Source organism: Erythranthe guttata, chromosome 10, assembly GCF_056151865.1.
Source record: "Erythranthe guttata isolate IM_541 chromosome 10, IM_541, whole genome shotgun sequence".
Lineage (NCBI taxonomy): Eukaryota > Viridiplantae > Streptophyta > Magnoliopsida > Lamiales > Phrymaceae > Erythranthe > Erythranthe guttata.
Window position 1 is genome coordinate 4,750,266 of NC_142542.1, and position 13,897 is coordinate 4,764,162.

At 35.0% G+C, this 13,897-nt stretch overlaps 3 protein-coding genes and 1 long non-coding RNA gene across 7 annotated transcripts; 3 read left to right on the plus strand and 1 right to left on the minus strand.

Moving 5' to 3' along the window:
* Nucleotides 1-1,688: 1,688 nt before the first annotated feature.
* Nucleotides 1,689-4,168, plus strand: LOC105949999 (protein CHLOROPLAST IMPORT APPARATUS 2). 3 transcript variants are annotated; one of them, XM_088823956.1, is made up of 4 exons: nt 1,703-2,160; nt 2,250-3,507; nt 3,653-3,808; nt 3,926-4,168. In XM_088823956.1, the coding sequence occupies exons 2-4, from the start codon at nt 2,452-2,454 to the stop codon at nt 3,962-3,964; spliced, it is 1,251 nt and encodes a 416-aa protein (XP_088680082.1). In that variant the 5' UTR covers nt 1,703-2,160; nt 2,250-2,451; the 3' UTR covers nt 3,965-4,168. The 3 variants fall into 3 exon arrangements, with proteins under 3 accessions (XP_012828771.2, XP_088680082.1, XP_088680083.1); XM_088823957.1 differs by having other exon boundaries at nt 1,703-2,149; XM_012973317.2 differs by having other exon boundaries at nt 1,689-3,507.
* Nucleotides 4,169-4,633: 465 nt separating this feature from the next.
* Nucleotides 4,634-6,189, plus strand: LOC105949946 (uncharacterized). Its single transcript, XR_001172146.2, has 2 exons — nt 4,634-4,918; nt 5,891-6,189. It is a non-coding gene; the product is annotated as an uncharacterized LOC105949946 (long non-coding RNA).
* Nucleotides 6,190-6,395: 206 nt separating this feature from the next.
* LOC105949923 (uncharacterized) lies at nt 6,396-9,385 on the plus strand. The gene is made up of 7 exons (XM_012973228.2): nt 6,396-6,530; nt 7,218-8,021; nt 8,204-8,264; nt 8,380-8,492; nt 8,662-8,752; nt 8,961-9,008; nt 9,093-9,385. The coding sequence occupies exons 2-7, from the start codon at nt 7,300-7,302 to the stop codon at nt 9,153-9,155; spliced, it is 1,098 nt and encodes a 365-aa protein (XP_012828682.1). The 5' UTR covers nt 6,396-6,530; nt 7,218-7,299; the 3' UTR covers nt 9,156-9,385.
* Nucleotides 9,386-9,513: 128 nt separating this feature from the next.
* PRHA (pathogenesis related homeodomain protein A) lies at nt 9,514-13,554 on the minus strand. Of its 2 annotated transcripts, none has more exons than XM_012973335.2 (11): nt 13,153-13,554; nt 12,250-12,737; nt 11,964-12,129; nt 11,748-11,871; nt 11,534-11,646; nt 11,131-11,448; nt 10,803-11,033; nt 10,626-10,715; nt 10,467-10,520; nt 10,100-10,336; nt 9,514-10,012 (listed from the first exon to the last, which is right to left on the minus strand). In XM_012973335.2, the coding sequence occupies exons 2-11, from the start codon at nt 12,705-12,707 to the stop codon at nt 9,746-9,748; spliced, it is 2,058 nt and encodes a 685-aa protein (XP_012828789.1). In that variant the 5' UTR covers nt 12,708-12,737; nt 13,153-13,554; the 3' UTR covers nt 9,514-9,745. The 2 variants fall into 2 exon arrangements, with proteins under 2 accessions (XP_012828789.1, XP_088679865.1); XM_088823739.1 differs by having other exon boundaries at nt 12,250-12,844; nt 13,153-13,508.
* Between the last annotated feature and the right edge of the window lie 343 nt (nt 13,555-13,897).

A 13,897-nucleotide genomic window follows, 5' to 3' on the forward strand; every position in this document is an offset into this window, starting at 1 on the left:
GGCAACCAATCATTTATTGCCATGTCAGCAGATAAGCCCCTTTACCATTAACTTTGAAATTCTCTTCAACTTATTACTGTTTTCAAATGTATGCCCATGATTAGGATTGGATTATTTGTTGATTTACGTAATTGCCCCTGTACTACAACGTGGAACAACAAAGTCCCACTCATTAATTATTGTATTTTTTATATTTTATATTTATAAAGATATTTCGTTGGGTATTTTCTTAAATAATAAGAGCAACTACAAATTGAATTAGAGTCAAATTCTTATTTTTTCATTTCCATGTAGTATTTTAATATTTCAATAAAATTCACTCACTTCAACGATACAATACAATATATATATATATATATATATATATATATATATATATATATATATATATATATATATATATATATATATATATTTTTTGAGTAGTGTATGTTAACAATACAATATATATAAAGTAAATAAAATTCACAATTTTGAAATATATTAATATTTGCTAAAGTGGTGGTTGGATTTTTCCATAAAAAAAATACATTTAAGAGTTTTTATGCCTACAAATATATAATAATGCATTTTTGAACCCAAAATATTCAAGACACTAAAATAACTAACGATTGAAGGGAAAAGCTATCAAATTACGAGTTATTCTATTCGATACGTCCATTGGAGTTGTTCTTTTAGATTGAATTTTTTTGAAGAGGAATCGAGATGGATTTACATAATTTTAATGCATTCACCCTTAAAAATCGAATGATTCATAAAATTTTATTTTCGCAAAAGGTAAATAATTATACTACGGCTTAATTCCACTTTGCACCCTTGAAATATACCATTTTGGCACTTTGCACCCTCGAAACAAATTAATAGCACTTTGCACCCTCAAAACACAATAAATCATTCACAATGCACCCTGAATTGAATAATAAAGGCAATTTCATTTTTCATTGGTATTTTTTTTCGGGGTGCAAAATAAAAAAATAAATTGTTATTTTCTTGAACCTCCAACCTAATTTCGAGCGGACAAAGTGGGAAAAAATAAAAATTACACCGGATTATTTAAAACACCTACATTTTCTTACAAAATAAAAAATAAAAAATAAGTTTTTATCACTAAATTATTCGATTGATGGAGCTTTTATGTAACTGTTTGAAAATATTAGGTGAAAATACTTGGAAGAAAATATGACTTTCAGATTACTTGAAAACGGAATAGTTGAATGATTTTTTTCCGTAAAATATTTGATATTTGATAAATAAATAAAAAATTAATATATAGATAAAATTTATTTTTATTTTTGAACTTTATAGTTTCAAAATGATTGATGAATAAAAAAAATATTTGACATTTGACATCCTAAAAAAAATATCACTAAAAATATTAAATTACATTTTTTAGCTTTAAAAATTCATTTCGGGTGCATTATGCCTGATTTGTTGTATTTTGAGGGTGCAAAGTGCTATTAATTTGTTTCGAGGGTGCAAAGTGCCAAAATGTTATATTTCAAGGGTGCAAAGTGGAATTAAGCCGAGAAATTTCAATGGCTAAAAAAATAATTTCCCAATCGAAAAAGGTAGGGGTCTTTTTGTAACATTAAATAATTTGTACTGCGAAAAGTGCAAATACAGGCAGAGTTAAAAAAAAAAAAAAAAAATTAAAAAAAAATGTATGGTCCCATCACCCAAAACACTGTCCTCTCCTCTGTTATCATCATCTCCATCCATACCCTTCCCTCCCTCTGATTCTAGAGAGAGAAACAACTGAGCCTGTGTGTGTGTGTGAGAGAGAGAGAGCGGGGAGTGCGTGTAAATGTGTGTTTCTGATTTACACTCAGCATCTCACCACCTCATCCTGACCGTTTAATCTGATCCTTCCCCGTGACTCACTGTACCCCCAACATGCTATAGTATACTACACCTCTCTCTCTCTCTCTCTCTCTACCTTTCTCTCTCTAGCTAGCCCTCTCATCCCCCTATTTTCATGCTAAATATAAATACAGAGCATTTCCCCAGTCATGTAATTTCCCTTTATTCAGACCATTTTTTTTCTTCCCAATTTCTTTACATATTTTTCCATACTTCTTTCAATCAAGATAGCATTCTACCTTTTATTCAAATTCCCAATGCATTTTGATGAAATAAATCTTTGATTTTGGTAAATCCAAGGTCAAAATAAACCCTTTTTTTTTTGTTTTGGCTTTTACCACTCCATATTCTATTATATATTATACATATATAGTACTCTTTTTTACCAGGGTTCAGGGTTCTTGTAGTACGTACCTCATCAAAAACTCCAGTAATCTCAGACAAAATAATCAGCTGCTGATTTGCAAAACCCTTGTCCCCCAATCCTTATTCATCAGTTTCACCAGAGTTCTTACATGCACTGCAATTGGTCCAGTTCTTGAAAAAAATTCAAACTTTGGGTCAATACTCAAAACAATTTTTCTGTGAGCAATGTCTTCTTCTTGTTTAAGAGGAGGTGGTGGGAGAGCATACAGATTGGAATCACTGGACCTTGATATAATCAAATCACCATCTTCAACAACTTCATGGATTTCAAACTCATCTTCTCCTTCATCAACTCTATCTGAATCCAGCAACTGCCCTCTCGCAATCTCCACCCGGAAGCCGAGAACGCCTCGGAAACGGCCCAACCAGACCTACAACGAGGCGGCGGCGATTCTCTCCACGGCTTACCCTAAGATTTTCCCTACCAAACCAAATCCCTGCAAATTCACCAAATCGCATGGTGGTGGTAATGAAAAGAATCCGTTTTTATTCGAGACGTCGGACTTGCTTATGCCGTTTCGGGTTATGGATGACGGTTCGGGTTTTTTGCTGCATCCGCCGGGGCCGAATTTCTGCGGCGAGCCGCCGTCGAAGGGGTTTAATTTGGTGGAGAAGGTGTGCCGGAGTCCTGGGGAGATCAATTCGCAGGGGAATTCCACCTCTGAAATCTGCGATGATTATAGGGAAGATTTCGATGCGGAATCGATTCTGGATGAGGAAATTGGGGCGGGGATTGATAGTATAATGGGGAATTCCGGTTCGGAAATTGAATTAAACGAGGGTTTTAATACCTGCAATAGCAATGTCCAGATGAACGGTTTTTGCTACGGATATCCGGTCGGGCTAGGGTTTGAATTTGGGAACGGGCTGAGGAGAGAACTCAGGCCGATGAGAAATGTCGACGAAGAAGGCGATTGGTGGAGGTTCCCCAGTGTGAATGTGCTCGATTTAGCTCCGGCGAATGCCAAGCCTCCGACGACGGAGAAGAAGAAGAAGAAGAAGGTGGAGAAGTGTGTCGAAATCAAGCACGCAGAGCCGGCGGTGGAGGATTCGATCTCGAACCCTAATCCGGCCGGAGAGGACGATTCCGCCCCCAAACCAAATGCAGGACTGCTCTTGAAACTGAACTACGACACCGTATTGAACGCGTGGTGCGATAAGGGCTCGCCGTTTACCGGCGATTCGCCGGCCGCTGATTGCGCCGCCGGAAGTGATGTCCAAGTATGCATCTAGAAAAACTGTAGTTAATAAACAAGCAAATCCGGTTTTAATTAAAAAATAAAAACAATTTATTATTGATATTTAATTGTGTTTTTGGGAATTATATATTATTTTAATTAGAAAAAATATGATTGGCTGGTTGCAGGCGAGGTTGGCGCAGATAGACCTGTTCTCGGAGAACGGAGGCATACGAGAAGCTAGCGTGCTCCGCTACAAGGAGAAACGCCGCACGCGCCTCTTCTCTAAGAAGATCAGGTACCAGGTACGGAAAGTCAACGCTGATCGACGCCCCAGAATGAAGGTTTGTGTTGACTTTTTTTTCTACTATATATATATATATATATATATATATATATTATTTCAAAATATTTTTTTTGTAATAATATAATGATTTTTTGTTTGGTTAATAATGTTGCAGGGACGATTTGTGAGAACACCAAATTCATCCGAGGATTAAAGAGATATACAATGGAGCCAATTTATAGTTAATAGAAATCTATTTTTGTAGTTTTAATTAATTTGGCTTCATTTTATATATTTTTTGTTTTAAAGTTTTTATTATTAATATTATTATAGTAAATCTAGCCCAGGAGTAGAAATGATGAGGCTTGAATTGAAACAAAATTTGTCCCGCCTTTTTTTATACTCATTTTTTGGGGGATTTTTGTTGATATTTATTCGGCATACAACATAATCGAGCCTATCGAAGGGGCTATACAAAATCGGCGTCTTGATAATAAACAACAAATTATTCTAAAATTGTAACCTGATTGCAACTAATTTGCATTTACTTGTGAAAATTCCGTTGATAAAAATTAGCATTTGAGTTTGTTTTTCGGTATTTTTCGTTGTTAAAAAAATAATTAGCACGTAGAGTAATTAAATTTAACAAAAATATATATATAGATAGAGATACATGCTCCGTTGACCGTTCAGATTATTTCTATGCTATACGACTATATGTTCGGATATAAAAAAAAAAAAAAATCAAATTCATATATAGTTTTCTATACGATTAAAAACCAATATTAAATATAAAATTCAATAAATACAAAAAAAAAAAAAGATACGATTAAAAACCAAAAATTAAAATATAAAAATTCAATAAATACAAGATAAAATTGATGGGCCGTATTATCTTCTCATTCGCTTCCATAGAGATAGGCCCAGGCATTTCCGCACGCGCCGCTAGCCCACAACCATGACCTCCCCCGCGCCGGCGCCGGCCCCGGCCATCGCTTCATACTCAGCAGTCGGATTGGCCGATTTGACGTGCGTCATAAAGCAATTGGTAAATTCAGAGTAGACCAATTATAACGGTTGAATTGATCGAACCGGCTATGAAGACCTATCACATGACTGTGAAAAGTCCTGAAAGAAGTTCACCTTGTCAGAAAATATGAATTTTCAGGTCTCTCTCTCTCTCTCTCTCTCTCTCTCTCTCTCTCTCTCTCTCTCTCTCTCTCTCTCTCTCTCTCTCTCTCTCTCTCTCTCTCTCTCTCTCTCTCTCTCTCTCTCTCTTCTTCTATAAAAAAAAGCTGTTCATACAACTTCCATTCTAATCACAGTTAACTTCAAACATTTGACAAATGTTGATTACATTGTGTATCAAAATTAAGCTACTAATTACTGATGTGTTTTGTTTTGATAAGAATACTAATTAATGATGTTAATCATTTAATACTTTTACTCCAACATTAATGATCAAATTATGTTATGGCATTGTAGAAGGTGGGTACATCTTTGTTTTGGTTACCTAGAAAAAATGTTTCGTAATTTATTTTGTGGTTCGGATTGTTCTAAGTTTCGTTGTGAAAACTGAAAACTGTATTTGTCATAAAGTCATAATACTAGTTATCCTTGTATCAACTATTTTTCTAGTTAATTTTTCGATTCTGTTCGAGGGTCAATAATCATGGTAAAAAAATAATTGTGAATCTTGTTGAAGATTATACTCGTTGATACTTGTTTGGAAGAAGATTCATACTGAATAAAGGCATTTATATTTTAACGAAAGCCTTGGAAGTTTTATGAGAGAAAAAGGGCTTTTATCGTCAATCTAATTGCTCGATACGCCTCAACAAAACTGTATCTCAGCAAACAAGATAAAGCTAAACAATCTAATTGAAGTGTCATCTGTCATTAGTTTTCCGGTGCGTATTTTGTGTTATCCTTGGTGTGAAATAGGTTTAGCAACTTTTTATTTAGTCAATGTGATTCGCACACGTGTTGTAAACTAAATTCACCCTTAGAATGTCTTAAAAAATGTTTATCTTGAGATGCACAGTCCTTCATACGGTTACATACACGACTTGTCCTTGCGGTGGTAGCCTGAAATATCGACATATTTATCTGATTGAATTTTTTTTTCTTTTTTTTCCAGGTATCGACTTAGAGAAAGTCGATTTCTCTCCAAAGGATCAAAATTGTTGCAACTCGTGGCACTTTTCTTTACACATGCTGGCCAGCCAATTCTATTATTTATAAACCTCGATGATGATGTCATGTGAGGAATAATACTAGTAATGTAGTATATCTGGTACTGGTTACCTCATTCATTCACATTAGTTACTTGGCTTATTTCAAGACTCTGCATACTTTGTCAATGTTATGACTTTTGATGTTTGTGTAATAACAGTCAGATTTTTTGGTAAAATAATAGACAATATTCATTTTTCATGAGATGATTGTGTGAAATACTCTGTGAGCAAATTAAAAATTTATTCTTTAACAAACCTTCTGTTCATCTATATGGGTTATATATTTCAATATATTTTTTATTAGAGGCCCACTATAAGGACATGTACTTTCATTGCTATGCCACGTGTATATATATATATATATATATATATATATATATATATATATATATATATATATATATATTTGTAGAGGCATAATAAATAACTTCATTCCTATAAATATACTCCCCTCCCTTTGTCTCTCTGCAAAGGAAAATCGCCAAATCCCTCCAAAAAAGCTTTGCTGATGCAACTGCTGGCTGCTGCAATGGCCTACTAACGGTATGAAACAATCTCCAATCTCTTATATTTTTTGGTTTATTTCTTTAATTTTATGTTCTGTTTACAAATTCATAAGGGAATAGTTCTAAACAGTTTTTTTTTTTCTTTATTGGGGTTAATTCTTGTTTGCTTAACAGTTATATATGAATTGAAATCTAGGGTGAGTGTTTGTTTAATATCCACATGTATATGGGCTTGTACTCGTTTGATTTATTATTGCAAAAAAATGTCAATCCTTTTCTGAAACAAAAGGAAACCCTTGAAGGAGAAAGTTTGGATTCAAATTTGCATATTGGGATCAAATGATTTGTGTTATGTAGAGAATACAATTGTTTATTGATGGGTTATTTCCTGAAAAAAGAGGGGCAATAATCTTTCCTTTATGAGGAAATGTTCTTGAAATTTGTTGGGTAATCTGATATGAATGGAATAATTTGGATACATAGATGTGACTTAGACTTAATGGGTTTTCATACAAACTATTCAAACTTGATTTTTTTTTTGTTTGGTTGATGATTTATTCGGTAAATTGTTTTTTTTTGTGGAGCTGCAAGAGTCCTATTTCAGGGTTTTGTCTTCCGTTTCTTTTTCTCGGCGAATGGAATATATATTGTGTTCTGTCAACTCTGATTATATCATTTTAGCAATTATGTCACTCTAATAGGCTTATTATCGTATGTTCTGCAGTTGACAATTTAGACAGGACGAAAAATAGCGATGTTTTCTGTTCCTTAAACCGCACAAGAAAATACTCGAAAATAATACAACGATGTCTCAAAATAATACACCGGCATTTGTATACCAACGCCGGGGGCATTATAGTAATTCCAATGCCGTTCACGCAATTGAGACATCTACCGGCTCCAAGCCTAGCGATGATGGCAGTCACTCTGCCGTCACTTCCTTTTTCGACCGCACGACAGAAGCTGTAAAGTCTCTTATTTCGCGCTGTGATACAAGGGCAACATCGTCCTTTAGCAACGATAACTGTTCGTCATCGAAATCGAACATGGTACCTTCTCACTCGGGCGAGTGCTCCTCTTCGAACTTGGTGTCGGAAAGAGATATATGTATTTCCATTATCAGAAATCAGGGACTTGTCGGTAAAGTTTGGACTAGACAAGAACAAGATTCTGCTGAAAATAGCGGTATTAGTAAAGATTACTACACTTCGAAGCCATGCAAAGTGTGCGAGCGTTTTGACAGTACATCGAATATGCTGATATGCGATAGTTGCTTATATGCGTTTCATATGTCTTGCTTTAATCCGTGCGTAACGAGAGTACCAGTTGGTGAGTGGCTTTGTGGTTCTTGCTTGAACAAGAAGCGTAAGATATTGAACGAAACATCCAGTGGTGATTCGGTAAATATCCGCATGGAATTAGGGTCCGTGGAATTTATGTTGAGAGACAAAGAGCCGTATATGTCTAGTGTGCGAGTTGGCGATGAGTTTCAAGCTATTGTTCCTGATTGGTCGGGGCCCGTCTACAAGTATGTTTTCTTGAGCAACGTTTATGCACTTGAAATGTTGGTTTTTGTTATTATAAGTACTGTTATTCGTTTATTCTGTTTTTCCGTCTATTTTTCTCTGCAGTTTCTGTCTTCTTATTTCAGTTTTATTAATGGTTCGATAATCGCTCCTATTTTTCTGACTTTTACATTTACTGATCCAGTGAACGCAGTCCTAGTGTTGATTGGTTAGATGAGGACCTTTCGGATAATATTAGCTTGCAGGTAAAAAAACATTTGTACTATATGATTTTTTTTTACCACGGAATCAAACAGTCGAGCGTGTTTATATATATATGAGGAAAGTAAAACATGGAAAATGTACGATGATTATTCACAGGAATGGAGTAGTTACACAAAACCTTTAAAGCTTAGCTCTATCGGTAACTGGCTTCAGTGTCGAGAGTTCATTCAAGGCAGTGATGAAGGAACTATATGTGGAAAATGGCGCAGGTAATTAAATAAATACTATTGTTGTTGTTCTTTTGTGATTTTTTTTTTCAATTTTGACATGAAATTTGGCACTTTTTTTTCTTCCGGGGCTGATTAAACAAATTCAGCTTTGGATTAATAAAGAGAAAATCAGTCACTGAAATTAATGAAATAAATATATATAATGCAGGGCTCCTCTTTTTGAAGTACAAAATGATGATTGGGAGTGCTTCTGTTGTGTTCTTTGGGATCCTTGTCACGCCGATTGTGCTGCACCCCAGGTATTTATCTCGCTCGTCTAATTATTTCGTATATTTATGTTTCCGTTTTTACATATTTATATATTCTTATGTAATTGATCCCAATTCATTGTCTTCTCTAAATTTGATCATAAATTATATCTGATTTTCTGTTCAAACATCATTTTCATTAAATATTGCAGTAGTTATGTTATATATCTGAAAAAGGTTTGTCTAATCATTGGTTCAGGAAGTAGACACTGATGAAGTCATGAAGCAACTAAAGTATATGGATATGGTATTTTTTTTTAATGTTTAATATTGGCAGCATTAGATAATTATTACTACTGTAATTTATTTTATTTTTATTTTTGCTGTGCAGTTGAGACCTCAGCTAAGGGTAGATGCGAAAAGGCGCAAGTTGGATTGTTCAAAGAGTGTGTAAACTTTGGTAAGATCGACGGTGAAGATTGGAATCAAGAATATTCCGATTCCGTCGATTTTGTTCCATTTTTTTTTTATTTTAGAATATAATTTTTTCAATTCATTCATTCTTTTTTTTTTTTTGTAGAAATGTGTGGACAAAAGTCATGATTAATCATGTATAAATTTCCAGAAGTAAGAAATCTTATTTTCACAATGTTGACAAAAATGCAATCAAAATTGTATTCTTCACACAGTTCTCCAAAAAATAATCGAAAACACTAAAAACAGAACAAAAAATAACACCAAATGTTGCGACTTCTCTGATGCTGGAAATATATCTAAAAAAAAAAGTTCAAGACGATTCGTAACTCCTTTACTTTATCTATTAATATAATCTCATTCTTTACTAACGAATTTCAATATAATAATACACGGTTACAATTATGTACAACTCACTCCAAAAATTTTAAATTTCGGAGCTCTCGAAACGGTGTCTACTCACCCCCGAAAAAAAAAAGAAACAGAAAAACACATCCATCTCTCCGATTGCAGAGAAATAAATGCCATAGTAAAAAAGTTTATAAAAAAAAAAAAATCGAAAAACGGGAGTCACGTTTTCTCCTTGAGTTGTGCTATTGGTACAAGAATAACAGATAGGTGAGTTGAGTTAGTTTTATTACCAAATCTCCTTATTGGAAGTTGAAGTAGACTCTGCTGCAAATTTTCGACTCTACTCTTCATTTCGCAAAGCCTTTCCATCTCTCTCTCGAAAGCATCTCGTTTTTCGTCTAACTCCGATTTCTTCTTCCTATTAGCTTTCTTTGCTTTCTCTCTCAACTGTTTCAGGCTCACATCTTCTCCAACATCCACACTCATCTGAAAATCAACGAGCACCACAAAATAATACAACAATGAATCACAGTAGATACGCAAACGAGTTGTCGGGGTTTAATCCAGCTGTACCTGGTTACTATTTGCTGCTGTCTGTAACAATCGTTTATTACACTGCTTTATTTCGAAAGAATTGGTCAGCAAATGGGAATTCCTTCTTTTAACAAACTTGTGTGAGCTTTTTGGATTCGGTGATGTCGTATTTTCCGATGATTCCGTTCGATAAAATTGGACGTCCTTTGAAGTTTCCGATAAGGATTCCTTTTCAAGAACGGGACTAACGTTCTCAGATACTTGTGCTCTTTCTGCCTGTTTCATGGTTAATAATTACTAACTTCGATAATCCCGTCTCGACAATTAGGCAATGAACCTAAACACAAAAATCAATATATAGAAAAAAAAAAGAAAAAAGAAACCGAGATTTTAATGAGGTACCGACTTGCTTTCTTGCCCTCAGTGCTAAGTAACGTGCGTTCTTGAACCATTTGTTGACCTACAAAATGGAAAAATTAAATAAGTTGGCAAACTTATACGATTTCTTGCAGTAAATCTATTTATTGTTTTAATAATCCCGTCTTAAAATTGAACCATACATTACCTTCTCGAATTCTAGGCCTAACTGCTCCGAAAGACTCATTCTTAAAGTTCTTGCCGGTAGTTCGTTCTCAGCAAAAACAAGTCGAAGCTTCTGAAACAGACAATAGAGATGAGCATCGAAACCGAAACCGATACCATGCGAATTTAAAAAAATAAAAAATAAAAAATTCTATGTTACCTCAACTGCATTATGTGGGAGTCTGAAAATCGGTCTTCTCATCTTCTTAATAAGCCGATTCTCGTCCAATTCCGACGCTATTTCTTCCGAATTCTTTTCGTCAGTCTCGCCTAGTGTCATAAGAGTGCTCGCAGCATCGCTCTCCTTCACTTTCCGTTTCCTTTTTGTGGGCCCCCACTCTTCGTCGTCACTAATTTGCTCACTTTCGGTAGCATACTTTCCAAACATTTCCTTCAAAAACAAAAAAAAAAAGCAACACAAAAACATAAGCACATCCCACAACTCGAATCGAACAAAAAATAAAATAAATATTTATTTTAGTACTCACATTATATAACTTGATATAGTCGACCGATGCTCGTTGTCTTGGATGGCTCACAACTTCGGCATTGTTGATATCATCAGAATCTTCTCCGATCAACTCGAGAGAGTTATCAACAGATCTGCCGCGTCTCTCTTCAACTATAAAACTGGAGCTGCAATCAGATGCACCGCACTCGGATTTAGACGCACTTTCGCTGCAACTGTATTCGTTTCGATCCGGATCATAGTCATCATCTTCAGAATCATCGGACGGCCATTCGTCACCCTGGCACGACATGTAATTTCCACCATCGGGTAATGCAGCTTCCTCCTTGAAAACATCCTGTTTTACACGGGAGATTCATTTTACGAAATCGTCTGCAACGGTTGATTCCATTAGAGAAAAAAAAACAAAAAAAAACAAATACCTCCCAAGAACTGTCGACGGGAAAATGAGTCCCGAGGTGAGCATTTGTCGCTTCCAATATTTCCATCTTCTTTTTGCAGAATTTACAAAACCACCCTTGATCCCCAGGAGGGACTGGTAAAATTATTACAAGATACTTCAGCATATGGTTATATACCTAAAAACGTAAGAACTCGAAAGTCACTGTCGTAAGTAATAGGTGTAAGAACGCTCACTGTTTTCAGTTGACAGCGGAGGATCGATACACTTTTGGTGAAAAGCACAGTTGCATGTCCCGTCACACAGTATAATGTCGTTATCCGGGAGAGCTTCTCGCAACTTACATTTGGCACAAATTATCTGAAACATTTCAAGTAAGAAATTCACGAATCCTCTACTCAAAAACGCATTCTTAATTACACAAACGGAAAAAAAGATAAAAAAGGCTTTACATGTTCGTGGTGAACAGATCCATCAGGAGCAACAGCAGAATTACTAATTTGCCCTTTGGAACTAAGCAAATCCAGTTGATGAATTGCCTCACGTATGCCTAGTTTGTACTTCAGTATCTGCATCTTGGCTCTTTGCAGTTCCTTCTCTGGTCTAATCTTTTCTCGACTGAACGAAAAAAGAAGACAGAAAATCATATTTGTGCAAGACGATCGATTTTGTTTCTCATTCAATAATCTGCAAAAACCATTTGAACTCTGGAAAAAAAAACGGATTTTTTTTTATTACCTCTGACCTTTCCAACCTTCAGCAGAGTAAGCATCAAGAAGATTCTGCTCGAGCTTCATTCTTATTAACAAGTACCTCGTCCTTCTCTGTAATTTCGAAGCTTCGTCGAGCTCGACGTTGTTTTTCCGTTTCTTTCTACTTCTCTGTTTCTTTGAGTTTGAAAGGTTTTCATCTCTATCGTCTTTTTTCTCAATCTTCTTCTTCTTCTTCTTGCTAATCGTTGCAAGCTTTTCTTTCAGGCTAGTCAAAGAAGGTTGCTTTTTCGAGGTTTTCGTCTTACACACGATGGCTTTCTTCACAATCTTCCTCTTCAAATTCGTATTGCCGTTGCATTCGTGTAAGAAGCTACCGACTTTTCTCTTACGGGGTTTCAATTCTTGTTTCAAGCTTTGCAAGGTTCTCTCGTCGTCTTTTCTACTCGATTTCCGACGCGCTTCTTTCTTGGCCGATCCGGACATATCGAGTGCACAATTCAACGAAGCATCAAACTGAAAATTCATCGAAGGGGGCGAAATTCATCAAAAAGGTTCTTCTACTAACTTATAAAAAACTAAAGAATCCCAATTCAAGAACCCTGATCACCTTAAAACAAAACCTAATAGAAAGCAATCAGCAAAATTGAAGTCTGATCAATCACATTGAATTGAAATCACACGAAAATAAACCCGAATAACTGCGTAAAATTGCCCAAATTTGCAAACAGCAAAATTGCAAGTTTGATCAATCACATTGAGTTTAAATCACACGAAAATAAACCCGAAGAACTGCGTAAAATTGCCCAAATTGGAAAGTTCTAGAAAATCCCAGATGGAAATACAACAAGATTTAACTACAAAAATGCTCAATAAATTGAATAGTAAATGTTCAATCAAAAAGGGAATGTAAGAAGGGAAAGTGGGTAACCTCGGATAAAAGATCTGCAGAGCATATGTAAAAAGGGATGATTTTGAATTACAATTGATTGAAGAGTACTTGCTGAAGTTAATTTTTTTTCTTTTTTTCTTCAAAATTTGAAGATAGGGGATTACGAAAATCGGTGTGGCGGAGCAACTCGCCGGGCGGTGGTTCTTCCGATTCACGGCCGGCCGGCCAGCCGTCTTTTCACTGTGTGTAATTTGTGTGTGAGTTTCTCCCAATGCACAAACTCTTGATTCTGAACTTGTGTTTCTACTTCATTTCTTTTATTTATGCAAACTTCAATTTGTTTAGATGGCAATTATTCAAATACTTTCTTGCAATTCGAAACCAGAAAAAAAAAAAATTTATTGGGAGTTTGATCCTATGATTAATCTTTATGATTAGGGTGTAAATTGGAATAAAAATTATTGTAATTAGAAGTGGAAATTGGAATAAAAGTAATAGATTTCACATTAATTTTGATTCTCATATTTTTCTTGTCTAACTTAACCCTTTATTTATTTTCGGTCGTCTCGAATAAATTATATGTCACACGTGCAATTTAATTGAGATGACTGAATTCTGATTATTTGTGCTATGATATGACTAAAGTTTTATTATACAACTACTTTTTGAATTTCTTGAATTTTCAAATTGTACAACATTTAAAATATTTTAAACAAAAGTATTACAATTTTAGTGCAGATTTTAATCAAATTAGGGTGAAGAAAATCGAATTTTGTTTCTCCTA